At 64.3% G+C, this 24,319-nt stretch overlaps 1 protein-coding gene across 14 annotated transcripts in view; it reads left to right on the top strand.

Moving 5' to 3' along the window:
- LSP1 (lymphocyte specific protein 1) overlaps positions 1 to 24,319 on the top strand; it is a 38,665-nt gene that overhangs the window by 7,206 nt on the left and 7,140 nt on the right. For 5 of the 14 annotated variants that reach the window (XM_065938024.1, XM_065938022.1, XM_065938021.1 and 2 more), the window contains exons 1-5: positions 18,368 to 18,768; positions 18,864 to 19,046; positions 19,379 to 19,516; positions 22,191 to 22,361; positions 23,905 to 24,100. In XM_065938024.1, coding sequence (XP_065794096.1) covers positions 18,383 to 18,768; positions 18,864 to 19,046; positions 19,379 to 19,516; positions 22,191 to 22,361; positions 23,905 to 24,100 — 1,074 coding nt within the window. In that variant the 5' untranslated portion in view covers positions 18,368 to 18,382. Of the gene's footprint in view, positions 1 to 6,241; positions 6,289 to 7,792; positions 8,273 to 15,325; positions 15,643 to 17,459; positions 17,555 to 18,367; positions 18,769 to 18,863; positions 19,047 to 19,068; positions 19,208 to 19,378; positions 19,517 to 22,190; positions 22,362 to 23,904; positions 24,101 to 24,319 lie in introns of those variants that run through there. The other 9 variants (XM_065938031.1, XM_065938028.1, XM_065938027.1 and 6 more) reach the window with 7 other exon arrangements.

Below are 24,319 nucleotides of genomic sequence, written 5' to 3'. Positions count from 1 at the left end.
ATAGATGGGTGGGCGGATGGGTGGACGGGTGGATAGATGTATCAGTAATGACTGAATGGATGGGTGTCTGGATAGATAAATGGTGGGTAGGTGGGGAGGTGGATGGATGGATGGATGGATGGACGGATGGATGAGTAGATGGATGGAGGGATGAGTGAAAGGATGGATGGAGGGATGAGTAGACACATGGATAGATGGAGGGGTGAATGGGTGCATAGAGGATGAAGGAGGAATGATAGGTGAATGGATGGAGAAGTGGATGGATGGATAGGTGGGTGGGTGGATGAATGAATGAATGAGTGCTTGGTTGGGTAAATGGATGGGTGGATGAAACAGGTGCAGAATGGTGGGGTAGCTGGCTGGCTGGATGATGGTTGGATGAGTGGAAGGATGAGTGGATGAAAGAATGGGTGGATAGATGGATGTAGAGAGGAGGGATGTTTGGATGAATGGATGATGGGTGAATGAGGGGACGAAGAGAAGGAATGAATGACTGAATTTATGGTTGAGAGAATAGTTGGATAGGTGGATGGATGGATGGATGAGTGAAAGGATGAATGGAGGGATGAGTAGACAGATGGATAGATGAAGGAGTGAATGGGTGCATAGAAGGATGAAGAAGGGATGGAGAGGTGGATGGATGGGTGGGTGGATGAGTGAATGGATGAGTGAATGGGTGGGTGGAAGGATAAGGGGTGGATGAATAAATTGATGATGGGTAAGTGGATGATGAATGAATAGATGGATGGGAGGACAGATGCCCAGATGGATGAGTGAATAGGTGGATGGATGAATGAATGGGTGAGTGGATGAGTTGTTGGTTGGGTAAGTGGGTGGGTGGATGAATGGGTGCAGAATGGTGGGATGGCTGACTGGCTGGATGATGGTTGGATGAGTGGATGAAAAAGTGGGTGGATAGATGGGGGTAGAAAGGAGGGATGGTTGGATGAATGGATATGTGGCTGATGGGTGAATGAGGGGATGAAGAGAAGGAATGAATGAGTGATTTATGGATGAGAGAATGGTTGGATAGATGGATGGATGGATGGATGGATAGGTGAATGGATGAATGAACAGATGGGTGAATGAATGAGTGTATGATGAGTGGATGGATAGAAGATTGGTGACTATAGATTAATTTTGGGTAGATGGATGGATGAATGGATGGATGGATGGATGAGTGAATGGGTAGATGGATAAATATATGAATGGAGGGATGTTTGGATGGATGGATGGATGATGTGTGAGTTGATTGGTGGGTAGGTAGATGGCTGGATGTAAAAATGGATTGATAATGGGTGGATGGATGGATGAATGAATAGGTGGATAGATGGAAGTTGATTAAATGGATGAATAGATTATGGGTGGATGAATGGGTGGATGTAAGGGTAGATGAGTGAATAGATGGATGATGGGTGGATGAGTGTATGGATGGATGTGTGAATGAATGGATAGGTAGATGGATGATGGATGGATGAGTTTGCAGATAGACATAGGAATGGCATTAGTGTATGGGTAAATAAATGTAATGTTATAGATAAATAACTGGACAGATAAATGCAGATGGGTATACATAATTGGTAGATTTTTATGAGTGGGCAAATTTAATTCAAATGACCATTATGTTTGCTACTGTGGGAAAGAATCCCTAGAAGAAATGGAGTAGCCCTCATGGTCAACAAAAGAGTCTGAAATGCAGTGCTTGGGTGCAGTTTCAAAAAGGACAGAACAATCTTGGTTCATTTCCAAGGCAAACCATTCAATATCCCAGTATGCCCCAACCACATCTATGCCTCAGCCACTGATGCTGAAGAAGCTGAAGCTGACCGGTTCTGTGAAGACCTACATGACCTTCTAGCACTAACACCAAAAAAAGACATCCTTTTCATTATAGGGGATTAGAAGGCAAAAGTAGGAAGTCAAGAGATACATGGAGTAACAGGCAAGTTTGACCTTCAAGTACAAAATGAAGCAGGCAAAAGGCCAATAGAATTTTGTCAAAAGAATACACTGGTCATAGCAAACACCCTTTTCCAACAACACAAGAGAATTCTACACATGGATATCACCAAATGGTTGATAACAAAATCAGATTGGTTATATTCTTTGCAGCCAAAAATGGAGAAGTTCTCTACAGTCAGCAAAAACAAGACCTCAAGCTAACTGTGGCTCAGATCATTAGCTCTTTCCTGTAAAATTCAGGCTTAAATTAAAGAAAGTAAGCTATACAGGTATGACCTAAGTCAAACCCCTTATGATTATACAGTGGAAGTGACAACTAGATTCAAGGGATTAGATCTGATAGACAGAGTGCCTGAAGAACTATGGACAGAGGTTCATAACATTGTACAGGAGGCGGTGACCAAAACCATCCCAAAGAAAAAGAAATGCAAGAAGGCAAAATGGTTGTCTGAGGAGGCCTTGCAAATAGCTGAGAAAAGCAGAGCAACTAAAGGCAAAGGAGAAAAGCAAAGATATACCCATCTGAATGCAGAGTTCCAAAGAATAGCAAGGAGAGATAAGAAAGCTTTCCTAAGTGAACAATGCAAAGAAATAGAGGAAAACAACAGAATGAGAAGGACTAGAGATCTCCTCAAGAATATTAGAGATACCAAGCGAACTTTGCATGCAAAGACGGGCACAATAAAGGACAGAACCGTATGACCCTAACAGAAGCAGAAGAGACTGAGGAGAGGTGGCAAGAATGCCCAGAAAAACTGTACAGAAAAGTTCTCAATGACCCAGGTAACCACGATGGTGTGACCACTCACCTAGAGTCAGACATCCTGGAGTGTGAAGTCAAGTGGGCCTTAGAAACATCACTACGAACAAAGCTAGTGGAGGTGATGGAATTCTAGTTGAGCTGTTTCGAATCCTAAAAGATGATGTTGTTAAAGTGCTGCACTTAATATGGCATCAAATTTGAAAAGCTCAGCAGTGGCCACAGGACTGGAAAGGTCAATTTTCATTCCAGTCCCAAAGAAGGGTAATGCCAAAGATTGCTCAAGCTACTGGACAATTTAGCTCATTTCCCATGATAGTAAGTTTATGCTCAAAATCCTTCAAGCTAGGCTTGAGCATTATGTGTACTGAGAACTTCTAGATGTAACAGCTGTGTTTAGAAATGGCAGAGGACCCAGAGATCAAATTGCTATCTGTTGGATCATAGAGAAAGCAAGGAATTCCAGAAAAACATCTACCTCTGCTTCATTGACTACAAGAAAGCCTTTAACTGTGTGGATCACAACAAACTGGAAAATTCTTAAAGAGATGGGAATACCAGACCACCTTATCTGTCTCCTGAGAAACCTGTGTGCAGGTCAAGAAACATCAGTTAGAACCTTACACAGAACAACTGATTGATTCAAAATTGGGAAAGAAGTGTGTTAAGGCTGTGTATCATCACCCTACTTACTTAAGTTATTCAGTTCAGTTCAGTCGCTCAGTTGTGTCTGACTGTTTGTAACCCCATGGACTGCAGCACGCCAGGCTTCCCTGTTCATCACCAACTCCCAGAATTTACTGAAACTCATGTCCGTTGAGTCGGTGATGCCATCCAACCATCTCATCCTCTGTCGTTCCCTTCTCCTCCTGCCTTCAATCTTTCCCAGCATCGGGGTCTTTTTCAATGAGTCAGTTTTTTTGCATCAGGTGGCCAAAGTATTGGAGTTTCAGCTTAGCATCAACCTTTTCAATGAACATTCAGGACTGATTTCCTTTATGATTGACTGGTTGGCTCTCCTTGCAGTCCAAGGGACTCTCAAGCATCTTCTCCAACACCACAGTTCAAAAGCATCGAGTCTTTGATGCTCAGCTTTCTTTATAGTCCAACTCTCACATCCATACAGATAGGCAGAGAATATCATGCAAAATGCTGGGGTTGATGAATCACAAGCTAGAATCAAGATTGCTGGAAGAAATATCAACAGCCTCAGATATGTAGATGATATCACTCTAATGGCAGAAAGCGAAGAGGAACTAAAGAACCTCTTGATGAGGATGAAAGAGGAGAGTGAAAAAGCTGGCTTAAAATTCAATATTTAAAAAACTAACATCATGGCATCTGATCCCATCAACTCATGGCAAATAGGAGAGGAAAAGTAGAAGCAATGGCAGATTTTCTTTTCTTGGGCTCCAAAGTCACTGTGGATGGTGACTGCAGCCTTGAAATTAGGAGATACTTGCTTCTGGAAGGAAAGCTGTGGCAAAGCCAGACAGTGTATCAAGAACCAAAGACATCACTTTGCCAACAAAAGTCTATGTAGTCAAAGCTATGATTTTTTCAATAGTCATATATGGATGTGAGAGTTGGACCTTAAAAAAGGCTGAGTACCAAAGAATTGATGGTTTCGAATTGTGGTGTTGGAGAGAACTCTTGAGAGTCCCTTGGACAGCAAGGAGATCCAACCAGTCCATCCTAAAGGAAATTAGTCTTGAATATTCATTGGAAGGACTGATGCTGAAGCTGAAACTCAAATTCTTTGGCCACCTCATGCGAAGAACTGACTCATTTGGAAAGACCCTGATGCTGGGAAAGATCAAAGCCATAAGGGGAAGAGCGCAACAGAGGATAAGATGGTTGGATGGCATCACCGACTCAATGGACATGAACTTGAGCAAACTCTGGGAGTTGGTGGAGGACAGGGAAGCCTGGTGTGCTTCAGTTCTTGGAGTTGCAAAGAGTCAGACACAACTGAGTGACTGAACAACAGCAATGTAAAGGTAAATGTAGAGATGAATAAATAGATGGTTGGTTGGATGAGCTGTTCCCTGGTAGCTCAGACAGTAAAGAATCTGCCTGTAAATGCCAGAGGTTGGGGTTTGATCCCTGGGTCAGGAGGATCCCCTGGAGAAGGGCACGGCAACCCACTCCAGTATTCTTGCCTGGGAAATCCCATGGACGGAGGAGCCTGGGGGGCTACAGTCCGTGGGGTCACAAAGAGTCGGACACGACTAAGTGGACATGACTTAGTGAATGAGAGATGGATGAATGAATAGATGAATGAAAATAATAGTAACTACCATTGATTGAAATTTACTATGTTCCAATAACTGTTTTAGGTATTAACTCATTTGGATGGTCTTACGGGCAAAATAATGGATAAATACGTGTGTGCGTGGGTGCATACTCTGTCGCTCAGTAATGTCCAGCTCTTTGCATCCCCGATGGACTGTAGCCCACCAGGCTCCTCTGCCCATGGAGTTTTCCAGGCGAGAATGCTGGAGTCAGTTGACAATTCCTACTCCAGGAGATCTTCCAGACCCAGGGATTTAAACCACATCTCCTGCATCTCCTGTATTGGCGGTGGATTCTTTACCACTGCGCCACCTGAGAAGCCCAAATATATACACGACAGGAGAAACATATATATTTTCATATACAGGTGGATGTGTGAAGTGCTAGGCAGGAAGATGGGTGGACATGTGGATGGATGAATAGGCAGATACATAAATGGATGTGCAAATGGGAAAGATAGTGAAATATTGATATTTAGATGAATGTAAGTACAATAGGATATTTAGAGAGATAGAAGGACGTATAAAAGAATGAACAAATAGTTCCCCAGCTGGGTAACTGGGCAAATGGATATACAAATTGATGAATACATGGATAATAGTAATTAACATATGTTCAGTAGTTATTTTGTTCAGAATGGATGGATGCCTAGCTAAATACATGCTTTACATGTATTAAGGCCTTTAAATAAATGCGCGGATGGACTTGTGGGGGATGGATGGATAGGTGATGGGTGGAGAATGGATGGATAGATGATGGACGGATTGAGTATAGATGGATTGATATTGAACGGAAGATGGATGGACAGATGAATAGATAGATGGATGGATGACAGATGGTGGAGGACGGATGGATGGAAAGATGATGGACAGAGGATGCACGGACAGGGGGATAGATGGATGGATGGAGAGGAAATGGTGAAGCTGACTTCAGATGCTCTGCCCTATTTTTCCTGTTGGGACATGCCCTGGTTGTGAAACTGTGAACCCTCACCTCGGCATTTAGAGTTCTACTCTTGCTATTAATCCCTCTCACCCATAAGTCTGATAAGTAATTGTGCAATTCTATTTCAGTTTCAGGGACAGGAGACTCCCACCACCCCAAGGCAGCCGTTTCCCCTGTGGAAATATTTTTCCTTCTTTTGAACCGAAATATGCTCTGGCACATTTCATTCCTGGCTGGCTGTGCCTGGGATTACAGAACTAAGAGCAAGGGGCATTGAGGATATGGCCAGTTGAGATGGCGACAAAACGCAAGCTTCCTTTCCCGGGGTAATCTGGCTCAGCCTGCAGCCCGTCCCTGCCATCCCCCCCAATCCCTCCTCCTCATCCCACCAGCATCCGGGGGTCTCTGCATCTCTGGCTGGGGGCCGGGATGCACAGTGGGCACGGCAGCCTCTGCAGCACACCCCGTGAAGTCGCTGGCCCCTCCTGGCTACCGCGGGTGAGGCGGTGGGTCATGGGCTGCAGCCCGAGGCCCGGGGGCCAGTCTGAGCCAGAGGGGCCACCGCAAAGCCTCCAGCAGGCAGCAGCGCCCCGAGTCACCGAGGGCCTGCGGGCCACGTGGAGGCTTTCCGAAGGCTGCTGCCTCCTCCAACACACAGGGGTTCACCCCACGCCCACCCACTCTCTGCTCTGATCCCAGCCTTGCTCTTTGCCCCCTCGCACATCCGCAGTGCTCCCAGCCCCGACAGGCCGGCGCAGCCAGAGGTCAGACGAGTTAGGCAGGCAGAGGCCGTGGAGTGGGCTGGGGTGGCCGGCGGGCTTGGTTCTGTTCTGCCGGGCCCGGACCCTCTGGCCGCGGGTACCAGTACGAGCCTTGGTCTTCCCACCTGGGGCACGGGTCTACGGTGGCATCTGCCCCTCGGGGCAGTCGAGGGCGTGGGTGAGCCCAGCGAGCTGCCAGACACGAGGCAGCCCGGCCCGGAGCTGGCCCTCGGCGGCCCCCCGAGGGCGAGCCGGCCCGGGCCCTCCCCGGTCCGGACACTTGCCCCATGTGCTCCGCGGTGAGTCACCCGGGGCGCCTCAGCCCAACCGGAGGAACAGTGGGCTGGGCTGCTGCTCTGGGGCCTCGGCCAGAGCCCGGGGGGCAAGGGGGGCTGCCGGCCAGGCCACTGCGCTGACCTTGTGCCACTGGCCACTGGTGGGGAGCACGGCTGTCCCCGCCCCGACGGGCGAGCCTGCAGCGGCCTCAGTAGCCTCGGGGCCCTGAGCCGCCCCGGGGCCGTCGGGCAGAGGCTGGGGTGGGCAGCAGCCTCCCCACCGGGGAGCAGACGGCATTCCCGGGGTGCCCCGGCCTGCCCCTCGAGGTGATAACAGGAGCAGGGGACTGGAAAGAAACAACGGGAACATGGAGACCAGGGGAGGGAGGGGAGGAGGGAGGGGAGGAGGGAGGGGAGGGGAGGAGGGAGGGGAGGAGGGAGGGAGACAGAGACAGCGACCGAGACACCGGAGGGGAAAGAGGAGGCTGTGGGACGGGGGGGGGCCGGCGGGCATCGGCCGGGCGGGGGCGAGCGCCGGGAGCACCAGGCCAGGGCCAGGCCCGGGGAGGCGGGCGAGGGCGGGCGCCAGCCCGGGGCGCAGCGGGCGGGGGCGGCTGGCAAGGGGGTGAGGGCAGGAGGGGCACGGGCAGGCGGGGGGCGGCCGCCCGCCCGCACAGGCCTCCCAGGTCTTGCTCAGGCCCCGGGCTGCCGGGCGGCGAGGGCTTCCCTCTGACATTTTTACTAGTCTCAGAAGGAGCGGGGGGGCGGGGGTGGACGAGGCCGAGGCGGGCAGAGAAGGGGGCTGCGGGGGACCAACGCGAAGCAGCTGCTGGGCGTCCTGGCGCAGGAGTGGGGCCCAGAGCCCCGGAGCCCGCGAGGCCGTGGAGACAGGGCCATTCGGGGTACCCGGGGCAGCCAGTGGGCAGGAGACCCCCAGGGGCCAGAGGGGCCAGGACAGACAGACGGACGGAGGGTCACAGACCCGCAGACAGAGAGAGGAGACGAGGACGGGGTGTCAGAGCCGGAGACCAGCCGGCCAGGCACAGGCAGAGGCAGAGCAAGAAGGGGGTGGGGGTAGAGAGGAGGGGAGAGGGTCCCGGGGCAGGAGGAGCCGGGCCAGCGGGCAGCAGCCTCTGAAGAAGCAGCCACAGCCTCCGGCCCCAGGGCGGGGGTCAGGCCAGGTCGCCGGGCAGCCAGGCGCCCACCAGCATCATGAGCAGCTCTGCACTCCTGAGGAGGAGTTCTAGCAGACAGGGCCTGGAGAGCCTCCTGAGGTAGGTCCCTCCGCCCAGGCCGGGGCGTGGAGGGCAGGGCAGGGTGCCCGCGGGTGCCACCTACCGAGGACGGGCACCGCGTGCCTCCCTGGCGCCCGGCCCGGCGGCCCTGCGGCTCCGACCCACGTGTGTGGGCACCCGCCTGCCTGCCATCTCTGCCGCCGCTGCGTCCTTCTCGGCCGCCAGCTGCGTGCCCACGCCCCGGGGGGCAAGCACGGCCCCCGCGCGGCGTCCCCCACCTGCTCTGGTCCTGGGGGCCATCGGGTCACCCCTTACGTTGCAGTGGGTGAAGCCTGACCTGGCCCCGCGTCCAGCGCCCTGGCCGGCCCTTGGTGCGCCTGTCCTGGGGGGCAGGCATCGCGGCGTCTGCCTCGCAGAGTCCTGGAGAGAGGGCAGAAGTGAAGGGCTGTGGGTGGGCCTGGGGCTCCCGCAGTGCTGGGGGCCGCGCCTCACGTGCCTCTGAGCCACCCGCAGTGCCCTTCTCCTCCTCCACCCTTCCAGGCACCAAGGCCAGGGGGAAACGCGGCTTCCTCCACCCAGCCCGCCTCCGCCTCTCCCAAGCTGGGAGGACCTCCTGCTTCCGCAGGGCTGCTGGCCCGCTCCCGCCTCCTCTGATGGTGTGGTGCTCCCTGGGAGGACTGCTCGCTCCTGGGGGGATGGGTAGCCCTCAGCACCCAGGTCCACTGTGGCCCTGACTCGGGACGGAGCAGGAATGCGGTGTGCAGGTCGGCTCCACAGCATCTGAGCGGAGCCAGGAGTCCCGGTCCGTCCCGCTCCGGCTCACGGGGTCTCTGCAGACACAGTCATGGCGCTCTCCCCATGCCACCAGGCCAGGGTCGGGCCCATGCAGTGTTTGAGGGGGCCCGCTTTGCCGCCGAGCAGGCAGACCCCCAAGGGTCCGGTCCTGGCTTCACACCTGCCATTGCTGGCTCTGCTGGGCTCCCCGGCGCCAGCCACCCTCAGGCGTGTCTCGGGGGGCACTCCCGGACAGCTGGGAGGAGTCACCATTGTTCCCCGTGCCCAGCTTGTGGCCCCGGCGTGAAGGGGTGCCTGCCGGGCCTGGAGGCCCAGCAGTGCCCGGTAACAAGTGGGGAAACGGGCCAGGAGGGGCGTGGGGCGTGGCCAGGGGGCCTGCCTGTGTGCGCCCGTCACCCAGGTGTTGTTGCTTTGCTTCGTCCCCAAACCCACTGCCAGGTTGCGGCCTGGGCGAGCCGGGGCACACGAGGTGCTGCTGGAGCTTGGATGGGGCGGCGGGGCTGAGGGCACGGCAGGCCTGGCCGTGAGCCCCACAGACCCGGACGGGCGAAGGCGGGCCTGTGGGTGACCGGCCGGGGCAGGGACGGAGGGCAGCCTGCCCCTGGGAACACCTGCCGTCAGGGGCGGGGGCAGGGAGGTCCCTCGTGAGCTGTGGCAGAGAGAGTCTGTCCACCCGGCCGACGGGCACAGGCCCGCACGCCTTCCAGGCCCCGGCCCAGTGCGCGTGGGCCCTGACACCCGCACACCCGCGTGGGTGCCACTCCCCACTCCGAGTCTAAGAGGCCTCTGGCTGGCAGGCCCTCGCCCTTGGTGGGTGACAGAGCCAGACTCAGAGGCTGTGCCTAGCCGCAGGTGCCCTTGGGATCGGGGAGCCGCCCGCCTCGCCAGGCGGGTCACCCTGGCCCTTCACCCGGGATGCCTGGGTGAGGGGCCGGGGGCGCAGAGGGCCCCGTTCATCACTGTGACGGGTGCTGGGAGGGTTTGCTGGGCCAGCAGCGGCCAGGGTGCCTGTCAGCTGAATGCATCCGGGTCCTCAGTGAGGCCAGGTTTTTCCTGGGCTGCGGCCGCGAGGCTGTCCAGAGAGCCAGCAGGAGGCCTCAGGCTGGCGGGCCGGGACCCCGGGGCTGACCCCTCTCCCCCACTGTGCCCCATGCCCAGCTCTGCCCCTTCCCAGGTGGCGGGGAGTTACCCCCACCCCGTCCAGCAGCCCCTGGGGCTCTCAGGCCCATCTCAGGCCTGGCCCGTGCAGGGGACCGTCGGGAACAGCCACGGTCCCTGGCCCCACGCCCTTCCAGAGGACTCTGGACTCAGGGCGTCCTGCAGGCCACGCAGTCGTCCAGGGCCTGGCCTTGTAAGGCGGGGCCGAGCTGATACAGGGCAGGGTAGCCCCAGTCTGCCCGGGGAGGCCCGTGGGGTGGGCCGCCCGCCGCACTCAGCGCACGTCCGTCTCGGACTTGCCAGTCATCCCCGTGCCCGGCTCTCTCGCCTGAGGAAGCCTGGCCCAGGAGGCCTCGAGGGGCGGCCAGAGGGCAAGGAGTGTGGCCACTGCCTGCCGAGCTGGCCCGAGGGCACTGGGAGAAGCCAGGCCCGCAAACCACAGCGTCCGCGGGGCGGGGCTGCCTCAAGCCCACCCAGGGCCCCCCGTCTGGGGGTGGGCGGCCCCCGCCCTGGCAGGGCTGGGTGCCCGGGGGGTGGTGCTGTTGTGGATCTGGGTGCTCTGCTGCTCAGAGTGAGTGCTGCCCCGGGAGCCTGGGTGAGCTGGCAGGAGTGGGTACGGGGAGCGAGCGGCCCAGCCCCATGGGCAGGCGATCAGGGCCGGAGCCCAGAGCGCCGAGGCTGAGGCCAGGCTCCAGCCCTGAGCTGCACACCCGCTGGGGTCAGAGCAGCCGGCCAGCGCGCCGGGCACCTGGGGCTGGCCCCCTGTCCCCACGGGAGCCTCAGGAGAGTGCGCCGTGGCTCCTGGGCACCAGACGTGGCCGGAGGGGACGCGACCCCCAGGGGCACTGCCTTGGGCTTGCAGCAGCTTGGTGCAGGGTGGTGACAGGGGGCTGACCCCCTGCAGGTGAGGGTTCAGGACGAGAACCCTGGGCGGCCTGTGGACTGGCGGGGCAGTGGGGCCCTGGCCACGCACAGCCACTGAGGGGGACAAGACCCTGGCCCTCCCAGGAAGGCAAGGGCACGGGGCCGTGAGGGCTGGCCGCTGCCCACGACCCGCAGGGCAGTTCTCAGCCTGTGGAGGTGAAGCTGCAGCCGGGCGCCGCGTGCCCTGCGGTCCCAGGGCTCCCATCTGCGTGGATGGAGAGGCTGAGGCTCAGGGAGGTGGGGTCTTGCCCCCGCCCAGGGGCACGGGCCGTGGGGTCTGCAGGGTCAGAGAACACGCAGTGGGGATGGCAGGGCCAAGTGTGCATTAGGGCCGGTTCAGTGGCAAAGCCCACTCATGCCGTGAATGATCCACCCCGAGAGGGTCGGGGACGAGGCGCCCTTTGGAGGAGGGGCTGGGGGCCAGGCAGGGGCTCTGGTGGCAGAGACAGTGCGGAGGCATCGCCAGAGGGTCCCGCTGCTCCGCGTGCTTGGGGCCCCAGGGCCAGGAGCAGGGGGGCCGAGCCAGGAGCAGACAGACAGGCGGCCCGTGCCAGGCTGTGCCTGCCCCCAAGGTGGGCAGCCGAGTTTAAATGACAGGCAGACCCCTGGACTCTGCCGAGCATGTGAGCCCTTTAGCATCGACTGCGGGCAGAGTCGCGTGTGGGGGCGTTGGGGAGTGGGAGCTGGGCCCGTGGTCCCGAGCAGGAGGAGACGGGAGGGGGTGGCAGAGGCTCCAGCCGGTGCCAGCCACCGGTCGCGTGTCCCGGAGCGTGCCAGAGCCTGGCCTCGTGAGCGCTCCGAGGTCTGTGCCAGGCAGTCCCAGCTGGCTTGGGAGCGTCCGGCTCTCCTGGAGGGCTGTCCAGCGCCAGGAGGAGACCGGGCCGGGCCCGGGGCTGCAGCTGGAGCGGCCGCTCGGTGGGGGTGCCGGGCGGGCGGGCGGCCCCCCGGTCCCGTCCCCCGAGGCAGTGTGTAGGCGTGGGGGTGGGCAGGGCGGCTCGCTGGTGTGAAGGGTGGGGCGGGGGCGCCCGGGGAGGTCTCCTGGGCTGCCTCGGCCCCGGGCCAGGCCCCTGCAGCGCTGTGGTCAGTGACTCGGAGGAGAAAGGAGGGACCCAGGCGCGCGGGGCACGGGACAGAGGAAGGAGCGGCCTCAGCCCCGCCGGGCCACCCCAGCCCAGATGGGCAGTCTGGTGAGAGCAGGCGGGGGCAGAGGCATGGGAGCACCTCGGCACGGAGGCTGGGCACGGACCACATCACGAGAGGTAGGGCGTGCGGCCAGGGGAGGTGACGGGCTGGGCGCCGGGAGCCCAGCCTGGGGGCCAGCCTTGGGCACCGAGGGGAAGCCTGGGGTCCGGAGGCGCAGGGCCCGAGTGCCCACTTCCCAGGCTTGGCGGGGTCTTCCAGGGTCACGTGTGGCCAAGCTGTCGGGGTGGGTGAAGCCCCCACGGGGAAGGTCACAGATGCCTCTCAACGGGAGCCTGGGTGCCTGGGGGCCCCGGTTCCCATCAGGACAAGACACCCTCACCATTCGGGTGTTCGGGTGGCTGGTGGGGGTCTGCCCGGCCCGCCTGGACAGCTCTAGGGACGGCGATGTGGTGGGCAGGCCTGACCTGCGGTGCCCCCCACCCGCCAGCATCAGAGCCTGGACCCCCGGGAGCTCTGTGGGTCCTGGGTCTGGGGTAACGAGTACGGCAGGTTCCGAGGTAGCAGGACAGTGGGCAGTGGCTATGGAGGGGGGCTGGGGTCTTGTCAAGAGTCTGGGGCCAGGCACCGCCGGCTTGCAGGGGGTGGGCAGCGGCTGGGCAGCCACCTCCCCAGGAACGGCAAGCAGCTCCAGATGGGGGGCTGCAGTGGGAGCAGGGAGCCCCGGCCACAGGCACAGAGACCCCTCCTGGAGGGGCGAGGACCAAGGAGCAGCCCCCAGGAGGTGCCAGGGCCGTGCGTCCCCCGGGAGGGGTGGGTGTCCCCCTGGGCTCCGGGGAGGGTGGGCAGGGAGAGGTGGAGCCTTGGAGGGGGTCGCAGCTCCGAGGGCCGCACCCGCCCATCTGCAGGTCCCTTGGCCGCGACACCCGGCGTGTCTCCCGGGCGGCCACTGTCCATTTGCTGCCCCGCCCCCTCCCAGGGCCTCCTCCCACCACGGCCTCTTGTCCCTCCAGGCTGGGTTCCGACACAGGGGTCCCTCATCCGAGAGGATGCCCCCCTAAATGAAGCTCAGAACAGGGGTCCTCTTCTGAGGCCCTGGAGCCACGCTGTGGAGCCAACATGAGCTTTCCTGCGTCCTCTAAGGGCAGGGAGGGCATCTCACCCATCGCTGGATCCCTAGGACCTGACAAAATAGAGTGCTGGCCAAAGAAGTGGGGAGGGAGACCCTGGCAGGCTGGGGGGGTGGGCTGCACTGGCTGAGGGAGGTGATGGAGCAGGTGGCAGATGCTGGGGTGTCATCTGGGGGGTCCCGGCCGGGGCGGGAGGCCAGGGCAGTGCCGGGCGGCTGTGGCCCCCTCACCCACCTTCCCAGGGAGACCACAGGCCCTGCAGCCTCACCCCTGCCCCGTCTTCAGCTGTAAGCGGGCGCTGAGCCTGCTGAAACCTGGGCAGTGGGACCATCAGAGACGGCCCAGGTGCCAGTGGGGTGACGGCCTAGAGGAGGCATGGGGTGGGGACGTGGCCTGAGGGGCCCCTGCGGGCTGGAAGGCTAAGGCAGGGGTCAGCCTCCTTGGTCTGCCCGAGGGGCTGGCTGGAAAGTCATGCAGAAGGGGGTCCGAGCCTTCGGGGCCTCCGGGTGGGCAGGCAGCCAGGGGTCCCCCAAGCGAGAGGCCCCCCTCGTGCTGCCCCACTGCTGGAGGATGGGCGGGTGACAGGCAGGGAGGCTCCACTTGGACCCTGAGAGGCAGGGGCCAGGGCCGGGGGGGTCTCTGGACCGGGGGTGCTGAGGGGGAGGGGGCCAGGGCCGGGGGGAGGGGGCCAGGGCGGGGGGGAGGGGGCCAGTGCTGGGAGGGGGTCTCTGGACCAGGGGTGCTGAGGGGGACGGGGCCAGTGCTGGGGGGATCTCTGGGCTCTCTGGCCTCGTCCCCAGGTCGGAGGGCCCTCCGCTCCCTTGAGGCCGGAGCAGCCGTGGCCCTGGGGAGGGCAGGTCGCTCGCTCTCTGTCCCTGGTCCGCCCGAGGGTGCTGCGGAGCCCCTGCAGGGGTGGCCTATCTCCTGCGAGCTTCGGGCTCCCAGAGGTTGCAGCTGTGCCCCCTCGCCCCCACGCCCAGAGGTGCGGGCTGGGTGCCCTGGAGACGTAACAGCCCATCCTGTGCCCCCAGTCTGCACCTCTGGGGTGCCACCCTTCTGTAGCTGTGGGAAAGCTAGTTTGCAAGCTGATGCCCCCTCCTCCAGGGAGGCTCCCCAGATGTGACCAGCCCACGGGGCCAAGAGGACGTGGTGCAGGGGGGAGTGTGGGGTGTGCAGCCCAGACCTCTGAGGGCACTGCGGCCCCCTTCTTGGGGACACGGGTCTGCTGCGGTGCCGGCTGCGGGGAGCGGGAGCTGGGCCCGCCTGGCCAGGGCTGACCTCAGTTCTCACCTTGCCAAGCAGGGTCAGCACCCCTTTCCACAGTTGGGGAGCCGGAGGTTGGGCCTGGGCTCTCGCTTTGGGGAGGAGGGCCAGAGAGGCAGAGCTACAGCTCCTCCCCAGGTGGCCTGGGCCCTCCTCACCCCAGGGGTGGCCGCAGGCTCCCCACCTCAGGCCCCTGCCAGCACCCTCCCGTCTCCTGCTGGAAACCCTCGGTCCCCCAGGGCCTGCAGCTCAGCCTCCGCACTCGATCTTCCCCGGAACACTCGCGGCCCCCCGCCTCTGAGTCTTGCTCCGGGTCTTGCCCCCCGGTGTTGGGGGTACAGCCGTGGGGAGAGTCAGGAAGAGCTGGCACCCCGCACCCCAGCAGAGGGGGCACCCCGAGGCCCCCAGTGGTGGTTGGCAGTGCTGGCCGGGCCTCAGCTGTGAACAGCAGGCCCTGGTGGTGCCCGTGGGGCGGGCGGGGCCGGAGGGCGGCAGGAGGGGCTCTGCCCGCGGTCGCCGGGAGCTGGGTGCCCCCAGCTGGTTGCTCTCCCAGTTCCCCTGGCCACCGTAGGGGTTACTAATCCCGGGGTGGGCCAGGGCACCCTGTCTGCCTCCCTCCCCACTGCCCTATCTCTCTGAGATCCCAGGCAACCCCTGGGGGTCAGCGACCCCCAGGCTGACCCTACCGGGCTCCCGCATGCCCCCTCTGGGGAGCTCCGGGAGCCTGTCCCTTCTCCCTGCAGCCCGCCCGCCAGCTCCCCACCACGTCCGCCCCTTCCCCGCGGCCCAGCTGGGCCTCCGTCCCAAATGCTGGTCCGACACCACCTGTGCTGCCGTGGCCTCACCTGACGCCCGCCCCCAGGGACAAGGGCACCGCCCTCCAGACACCCCACTCCCACCCCAGGCCCGGCCACTCAGCTCTCCCGCCCACCCTATCTCTGCTCTTCCCGCAGCCTCCGAGGTCCGACTCACAGACCCCTGCTCGTCCTGCAGACCCAGGTTTGAGGTCACCTGCCGAGTGTCCCTGGACAGGGGCGGGGCTGGCCCCGTGGTGTGTCTCCCTGGTCTAAGGCGCCCAAGCGGGCACAGACACACCCGGGAAGGTGCTGCTGGACCCGCGCCGGGACGGTCAGGAGGGTGGGGGCCCGGGTACCCGCCGCTCCGAGCCAGCCCCCCACCGGGGCGGCCGCCCACACGCTGCGCCACCCGTGTGCTCCTGGCTCAGCCCTCCCGCTGCTGCGGCACGGGTGAGTGACGGCCCGCACCCGGCCCCCCGCGGACCCTCCGCGAGCTGCCTTGGTGGGGCCTGTACTGCACCCAGGGAGTCGTGGGGTGCGGGTGCTGCCCAGCCTCCCGCCCCCTCCCGAGCCCCCCGGCTGGGCCCCGTGCAGTCCCCCAGCCTGGAAGCCAGGCCGAGTGGCCTCTGGGTCCTTCCACACGGTCCCTGCACGCGTGGGCTCTGCGGTCACTCGAGGCGCCGGCTGCTCTGTGGCGTCCACCGGGGCGAACGAAAGCCTGGGGAAGGGAGGTCCTTTCAGGGGGCCGGACACCCTGCTGGTCACAGGCACATGGGCTGACCGTCCCAGGCCCCCAGGACTCCCGCCCGTGGTGTCCAGGGAACAGTGGTCAGGAGGGTGCCCTGCGGGTCTCTAGAGGGAAAGGCCCTCCACGTCGGCCTGGCCCAGCCTGGCCATTCTCCCTCAGGCCCCAGGCCCCCAGCTAAGGCCCTGGTCCTTCCTGGGACTCTGAGCCGAGCTTTAGGCTCCGGGAGATGGGCAGAAGGTGTGGAGGGTGGGGGGGGAACAGGAGCCGCCTGCAGGGGGCAGAGCTGAGACGGGACAGAGGCTTGAAGCGCCTTCTGGAGCCGCCAGGCAGGCTGGGAGGAGGGCGGTCAGGGTGGTGGGGAGACCAGAGCAGGCCTGGCACCGCCGGCGCCTTGGTGGAGACCGGGGGGCTGTGGAGGAAGGGGAGGAGGGGCCCCCGAGGCGGTGGACGTGGCCAGCGGGGGCAGCCGCTGGACTTGGGGACCCCTGCTGAGAACGGGGACCCGCAGCTGGCTCACGGGGGCCTGCACGTGCTCGTGAGCTTGGAGGGGCGAGGCTGTTCAGTGGAGCGTGACCGGGCTGGGGAGCGGAGCCCCGCTCCGCGGCCCCTGGGGCTGAGCCCTGGGCGCGCCCGGAGCCAGAGCAGACGCAGGAAGGAGATAATTGCGTTTGTGCAGGAACACCAAATCCCTCGCAGCTGCACGCGGGCCGAGCCAGGGCCACGGGCGGCCGCGCCAGCATCCTGACAGCTCCGCTTGGCGTGCCAAGGGGTCTGGGCCGCCGGCCGGGGGCGCCTTCCCAGGCCAGAGGCCCCCACCCCACCCCAGGAGAGCCGCCCCCCTCTCAGTTCCCAGAACGCGGCCCAGCTGCGGAACAGCAAGGGGGTGAGGTCATGGGAGGGGCCGCAGCCCGTGAGTCACATCCTGGGGCGGAGGGAGGGGGGCCGGAGGGAAGGGGCCCGCGCCGCGGGTCAGGGCCCGGGGCAGCGCGGCTTCTCCCCCAGCAGGGGCTGTGGGGAGCCCCCCAAGCCCCTACCCCACGTCCCCCACTCTGTTCCCTGCCCGAGGCTGGGGAGTCACGTGCAGACCGCCGGGAGGGCTGACCTTCGGAGGGGCCTCTTCTCAGGAGCGCAGTTCTCAGAAAACATGCCTTGGCCTCGGGCCAGCGCCGTTGTCAGGACGATGGCGGGAAACAGTAAACACGCGCTGGGGCACCCTGGCTGGGCCGGGGGGCCCGGCCGGGCCTGCCACCTGGCCCTCACCTGGTTCCCAGGCCTGGGTCTGCCACATGCGGACCCCCAGTGTGGGGCGCTGGGACCCGCGTGTGACTGTGGGCCTCTGCCCGCGTGGGAGAAGGCGCGTGCACCCGTATGTGCCTGTGTGTGGTGTGTGTGTGGCAGGGAGGCCCATCATGCTGGCGGGCCTGGGACCAGGGTTGGGTGCAGGCGGCGTGGGGCCTGGTGGCCGGGACACACGGCCCGAGCGTGGGTGAGCAGTCTGCGTGGTCTCTGCGCTTAGCTGTGCCGGCGAAGGGTCCCCGAGGCTCGGGGAGGGGGCTGGAGTTACAGCCTGAGAGAGGCCCCACCTGGGCACACTCACCCTCCACCGGGGCCCACGCGTACACACTCAGCCCCACACGAACACGCCGTGGACATGTGTGCACACAGCAGAGAGGGGGCCCGTGGCTGGTCTCGCCCCTCCGAGAAGCCCCCCGCCCCGGGTGCCTCCGGGAGGCGGCTGTGGACACTTCTCCACCCCATGGAAGGGTCCTGGTCCCACTGCCTGGCGCTGCTCGCCTCCCACGCTGGCCTGGGGGGCTGTGGGTGCTCACAGGAGGGAGGACCCCCAGACCCCGGGTCCCCCCATCCTCAGGATCACCCAGGCTCTTCCCCCCTAGACAGGACACGGCCCCCAGCCCCCACCGAGGGCCTGGAGCGGGAAGCTGGCTCTATCGGCAGTGTGATGGGGCCAGGTGTGGGGGATTAGGGGCTCCCTGGAGCTCGGGGGGGAGTCAGAGGCACTTCTGAGGCGCAGGGGTGGGCGGGCGGGGGGCGCCGAGGTCTGAGCGGGAGGCTGGGTTTGCACGGCTGGGGTCCCCTGCGGCTGCCGCGGGGGGGAGCAGGCCTGGAACTGAGGCTGTGGAGGGGCCTGGCTTTTGTCTAGGAAGCTCCGGGGAGACCTAGGAGAGATTAGATCATGTGTTGGCAGGCCTGCCGAGACCACAGAGCCGGCCCACCCTGGCCAGGGGATGGGGCTCTGAAGGAGCGGGCTGTGGGGTCAGGCGGGGGACACAGCAGGAAGGCGCTGAGACCCCGGTTCGGGAGACCCGGGACCCTCCTCTTGGGCTCCGGGGGAGCCGGGCGGGCAGGCTGGCCGGTGGCTGCGGTGCACGCTGGGTGCCAGCAACTCGAGAGCTGCCGGGCCAGGGCTGGGGTGGCCAGGCCCCGGGGCCGGGCTCGGGCCTCCTTGTGCAGCCTGGGTGAGGGTCCTGGGAAGGCTGGGGGTCAGCAGGCCTGCGGGAGGAAGCTCCCCGGGGCCCGGCACCACATGGCCTCAGTTTCTCGTGGACAGCGCGGTCTGGAGTGAGCCCGCATGGGGTTCTGGGTTGGAGGGTGGCTCTGGGGGGCTGAGGGCTCAGGCCCTGGCTGAAGGCAGCCCCTCCCGGGTCCTTTAACAGGGCCTCCGTCTCCCAACGCCTTTTACTCTGGGGGGGCAGGCAGGAATGGTCGCCCCCTGCCCAAGACGGCCTCCTGAGGGGCTGGGCTGCCTCTGGCCTGACCCCCACCGAGGCTAGCAGTGCCCAACAGTCACGTGACTCGGGGAGAAGGCGGGACAGCAGCTCTCCGCACCTCTGCCGGAGGTGAGGTGCCCGCCAGGCCCGTCCTGGAGCCAGAGCTGCGCTGGCCAGTGTCGGGCTGCGATGAGGGCCAGGGAGCCGGGCTGCTGGCAGGGGCAGAGGGTCTGGCCCCATCCCTGGGGCTCCCCAGGCCCATCTGACTGTGAGCCCCTCGTCACCAGCAGGCACGTGGACGTCCAGAGGCCAGCTCCACTGGCCGAAGGCACCTTCCTGACCCTCTCTCCTGGTCTCTGCTTTAGAAACGGGGAAACTGAGGCCTCGAGGGTCCCCAGCTGGCCTGCTGGGGTGGGAGGCGGGGGCGTGGGCCCCGAGGTGACCCCTTCTCATGTCCCCAGGCTCGCTGCTCAGTGGAGTGTGGAGGATGAGGAGGAGGCCGCCCGCGAGCGGCGCCGGCGGGACAGGGAGCGGCATCTTCGGGCTCAAGACGAAGACGAAGGAAGCCCATCCCCAGAGCAGTCGGAGCAGGAGAAGCTGTGAGCCCCCCTTGCCGGCTCACCCGTCCCACACCACACTGCTGGGCAGAGGGGGCCCCGGGCTGGAGGACCCAGAGCAGAGGGGATGAGGAGGCAGGGGCAGGGCCTTCCTGGAACCCAGGCACGGTGGGGACGTCTTCGGGGTGAGGGTCACTGCAGCGCTGCAGGCCAGAGAACTCTGCTGGACCCCCTCCAGCCCCTCCTGGAGGGGCCCCCTCCCCTCCAGCCTCCCGGGGCCCTGACTCAGCCCCGTTCCCCTGCACAGTCCCCCTGCTTGGACCGATTCTGAGCGCAGCTGTGGGGCCCTGGGCCCCAAGCCCCCGGCCCTGCTCCTCAGAGCCAGTGACTCACGGAGGCCACGTCCAACTTGGCGGCCGAGGCCGGCTCGTCCCCTCCCGGGGCCCGGGAGGCCGCTGTGGCTGGGCTGGGCTGTTTTTCCAATAATGCCCCCCCCTCCTCCCGGCCCTGTTTTGTTCCATTTTCTCTGAGTCAGCAGCTCTGGGTGGGGTGGTGTGCTGTAGCGGTCAAGGCCCTTCGAGCCAGGTCCCCATCCTAGCAGAGACCACCGCAGCCGGGGCCCGGCCTGAAGCGGGGTGCAGGGCGCGGGGCTCACCCCACTGCCCAGGGAAGTAGGCTGCTGCCGGCCCCTGCTGCCTCAGCTGGGGGAGCAGAGGGGGCTCCTCACCCACACTTGGGGACCCCAGGCTGAGGGGGGAGGCCCAGCCCAGCACTTGAGGAGCCCTAAACTGATGGGGAAGACCCAACTCAGCACTTGGGGACCCCAGACTGAGGGGGGAGGCCCAGCCCAGCACTTGGGGAGCCCCAGGCTGAGTGGGGAGGCCCGGCCCAGCACTTGGGGAGCCCCAGACTGAGGGAGAAGGCTCAGCCCAGCACTTGGGGAGCCCAGACTGAGGGGGGAGGCCCAGCCCAGCACTTGGGGAGCCCCAGACTGAGGAAGAAGGCTCAGCCCAGCACTTGGGGAGCCCCAGGCTGAGTGGGGAGGCCCAGCCCAGCATTTGGGGAGCCCCAGGCTGAGTGGGGAGGCCCGGCCCAGCATTTGGGGAGCCCCAGGCTGAGTGGGGAGGCCCGGCCCAGCATTTGGGGAGTCCCAGGCTGAGTGGGGAGGCCCGGCCCAGCACCTGGGGAGCCCCAGACTGAGGGGGAGGCCCAGCCCAGCACTTGGGGAGCCCCAGGCTGAGTGGGGAGGCCCGACCCAGCATTTGGGGAGCCCCAGGCTGAGTGGGGAGGCCCAGCCCAGCACTTGGGGAGCCCAGACTGAGGGGGGAGGCCCAGCCCAGCACTTGGGGAGCCCCAGACTGAGGGGGGAGGCCCAGCCCAGCACTTGGGGAGCCCCAGACTGAGGGGGGAGGCCCAGCCCAGCATTTGGGGAGCCCCAGACTGAGGGGGGAGGCCCAGCCCAGCACTTGGGGAGCCCCAGGCTGAGTGGGGAGGCCCGGCCCAGCACTTGGGGAGCCCCAGACTGAGGAAGAAGGCTCAGCCCAGCACTTGGGGAGCCCCAGGCTGAGGGGGAGGCCCAGCCCAGCACTTGGGGAGCCCCAGACTGAGGAAGAAGGCTCAGCCCAGCACTTGGGGAGCCCCAGGCTGAGTGGGGAGGCCCGGCCCAGCACTTGGGGAGCCCCAGACTGAGGGGGGAGGCTCAGCCCAGCATTTGGGGAGCCCCAGGCTGAGGGGGAGGCCCAGCCCAGCACTTGGGGAGCCCCAGACTGAGGAAGAAGGCTCAGCCCAGCACTTGGGGAGCCCCAGGCTGAGTGGGGAGGCCCAGCCCAGCATTTGGGGAGCCCCAGGCTGAGTGGGGAGGCCCGGCCCAGCATTTGGGGAGCCCCAGGCTGAGTGGGGAGGCCCGGCCCAGCATTTGGGGAGTCCCAGGCTGAGTGGGGAGGCCCGGCCCAGCACCTGGGGAGCCCCAGACTGAGGGGGAGGCCCAGCCCAGCACTTGGGGAGCCCCAGGCTGAGTGGGGAGGCCCGACCCAGCATTTGGGGAGCCCCAGGCTGAGTGGGGAGGCCCAGCCCAGCACTTGGGGAGCCCAGACTGAGGGGGGAGGCCCAGCCCAGCACTTGGGGAGCCCCAGACTGAGGGGGGAGGCCCAGCCCAGCACTTGGGGAGCCCCAGACTGAGGGGGGAGGCCCAGCCCAGCACTTGGGGAGCCCCAGACTGAGGGGGGAGGCCCAGCCCAGCACTTGGGGAGCCCCAGGCTGAGTGGGGAGGCCCGGCCCAGCACTTGGGGAGCCCCAGACTGAGGGGGGAGGCTCAGCCCAGCATTTGGGGAGCCCCAGGCTGAGGGGGAGGCCCAGCCCAGCACTTGGGGAGCCCCAGACTGAGGGAGGAGGCTCAGCCCAGCATTTGGGGAGCCCCAGGCTGAGGGGGAGGCTCAGCCCAGCACTTGGGGAGCCCCAGACTAATGGGGGAGGCTCAGCCCAGCACTTGGGGAGCGCCAGACTGAGGGGGAGGCCTGGCCCAGCACTTGGGGAGCCCCAGGCTGAGCGGGGAGGCCCGGCCCAGCACTTGGGGAGCCCCAGGCTGAGGGGGGAGACCCAGCCCGGCAGTGGAGTGCTGCGTCTGTGCAGACCGGGGTCTCCCATGCTTGGCGCCCAGGGTCTGAGAGCCCCCGGCCCCACCTCCAGCCTGGCCCTGAGATCCTGCCTGCTCTTCCAGCCTCAGCCCACAGCCCTCAGAGGCCCCTGAACTGGACGAGGATGAGGGCTTTGGAGACTGGTCCCAGAAGCCGGAGCAGCAGCGGCAGCAGCACTGGGGTGCTGGGGAGACCACGGATGCGGGGGGCCCCCCTGGGGGCGACAGTCCGGAGGGGACGCAGGAGGATGACAGGCAAGTGGAGGTCACAGCCTGGGGGTGGCGGGCTCCCTCCAACCCCCTAACCCGTGTCCGGGCCGCGCCCTTTGCGCCCCTCCCCAACAGCCCCCCAAAATGCCCCTGCGGCCTGGGGCCAGGAGAAGGAAGAGAACGAGACGGGGGCGGCGGGCGGGGCTCGCTCCGGGCTCCCAGGGCCCCGGCCCGTCCAGACCAGCTGCGGCCCGCTCAGCACGTGTGCAGCCCGCTGACGTCAGGGAGGCCCCGCGCCCCCGGGCCCCTTCCTCCCTGGGGGCGGCGCGCGCTGTTCCCACGGAGGGGAGCAGGTATTTCCAGATGTGCGGCCTCGAGGCGGCCTGGGGGACAAACTTTCCAGATGCGCGGACGCTGAGCTGGGGCTGGTGGGGGGAGGGGGCCTCGCCCCCACCCGCCTGGGGGGCTCCCAGCCGGGCTCCAGGTCCTCGGCCGTGGTCAGGGCACAGATGGGCTCGGGAGCTCTGTGCTTGGGGCCCTGGCCCCCTCCCCAGGCCATCTCCCGTCCCCCCACCCCGAGGTCCCCAAGCAGCCCGAACTCTCACTGAGACCCCTCCCGCCCCTCTGTCAACCCTGGTCCTCCTGCAAGCAGCCCCCACACCCAGAGCCGGCCGGGCCCTGCTCCTGCTGTGGCCCTCCGGCCAGGACCCCCTCCAGGCCTCAGTTCCCCGCCGACTCTGGGGGCCGGGTGCACCCTGCATTGCTGAGCTGGGGTGGGGGGCAGCAGGGAGGCCCCTCTCCTCTGGTCGGAGTGGCCGCCGAGCTGGCTTCCTTTGTCCTCGGCGGCCTGGACCGCCAGCAGGGGGCACTGTGGCTCTTCCGCGGACCCTCCTGGGCGCCAGGCCTCCCTGCCCCCCACACCTGCCTGGCCGCCCGCAGCCGGGGCTGAATGGGCCTCTGTGAGGCTGCTGCTGGCTCCGACCCCAGCGCACCTTGGGTGGTGGGTCTGGGTCTTGGCTGGCACGAACACCAAGGGAGCTGAAATCATGGAAAATGCGAGAATTTCCCATCTTCTTCTCCAGGTTCAGTCCCGCTCAAATGCAGGCCTGCACGGGCTGCCAGCGGCCGGCCTCCCCTGCCCCCAGCCAGCCGTGTCCGGCCCGCTCCTCTGGGCTGTGGTCTCGGCTGTGACCCCAGTTCTTGCCTTGTCTCCCACTGCTCCAGCTCCCAAACCCCCCTCAGTCCCCTCCTCAGGCCTACTGGACGCCCAGGCCTGTCGCCCCTACACGGATCGGGCAGGAACAGGGGCCCCGCCTAGGCCAGCCAGGCAGACGCTGACAAGCAGGACAGGGGCCCGGCCTGGGGCCTGGGAGAGCCTCAGTTGCCAGTGGGCACTGCTCACCAGGGGGCAGACGCTGAGGTCCGTGGCCTCACTTCCCCAAAGCTGCTGGGGTCTTGTGATTCCTTGGCACTCAGCTGGTCGAGGTCCCCAACTTACAGACGGGGAAACCAAGGCTCAGACCTGGGGAGGCCCTCAAAGCAAACCATCAGATGACCTTTGATCGGATTGCCTCCCCCACGACCACAGGCCCCACCAGCGCACCTCTGGGAGCCAGGGTGCCGACGAGCTGAGCCCAGCTGAGGTCCGTCTGGAGGAGCTGCATCTGAGCCCTGACTTGGAGCCCCGGGAGGGGCTGGCCGCAGAGGCCCCAGAGCCCAGCGGACCCGAGGAGCCCGTGCAGGGCAGCCCAGGGCTGGCGGGGACCGAGGAGGCAGAGGCACAGGTGTGGGGGCTCCCCACAGGTCTGGGTGGCACTCCAGCCCTGGGCTGGCTCTTTCTCTGCTGCCTGCAGGCCTTGTGGGCCTCATGGGACCGGCCCAGAGGGAGCCGTCACCCCCACCTGCAGACAGTAGCCCCTGCAGCCCCCGAGGGGGGTGAGGCTGGTGACCGAGGGATGGAACAGCATGTTCCCAGACTCACCAGCTCCGGCGACAGAGAATTC

The sequence above is a fragment of the Muntiacus reevesi genome, chromosome 5, assembly GCF_963930625.1.
Source record: "Muntiacus reevesi chromosome 5, mMunRee1.1, whole genome shotgun sequence".
In the NCBI taxonomy this organism is placed as follows: domain Eukaryota; kingdom Metazoa; phylum Chordata; class Mammalia; order Artiodactyla; family Cervidae; genus Muntiacus; species Muntiacus reevesi.
This window is presented reverse-complemented; position numbering and strand designations above follow the sequence as displayed.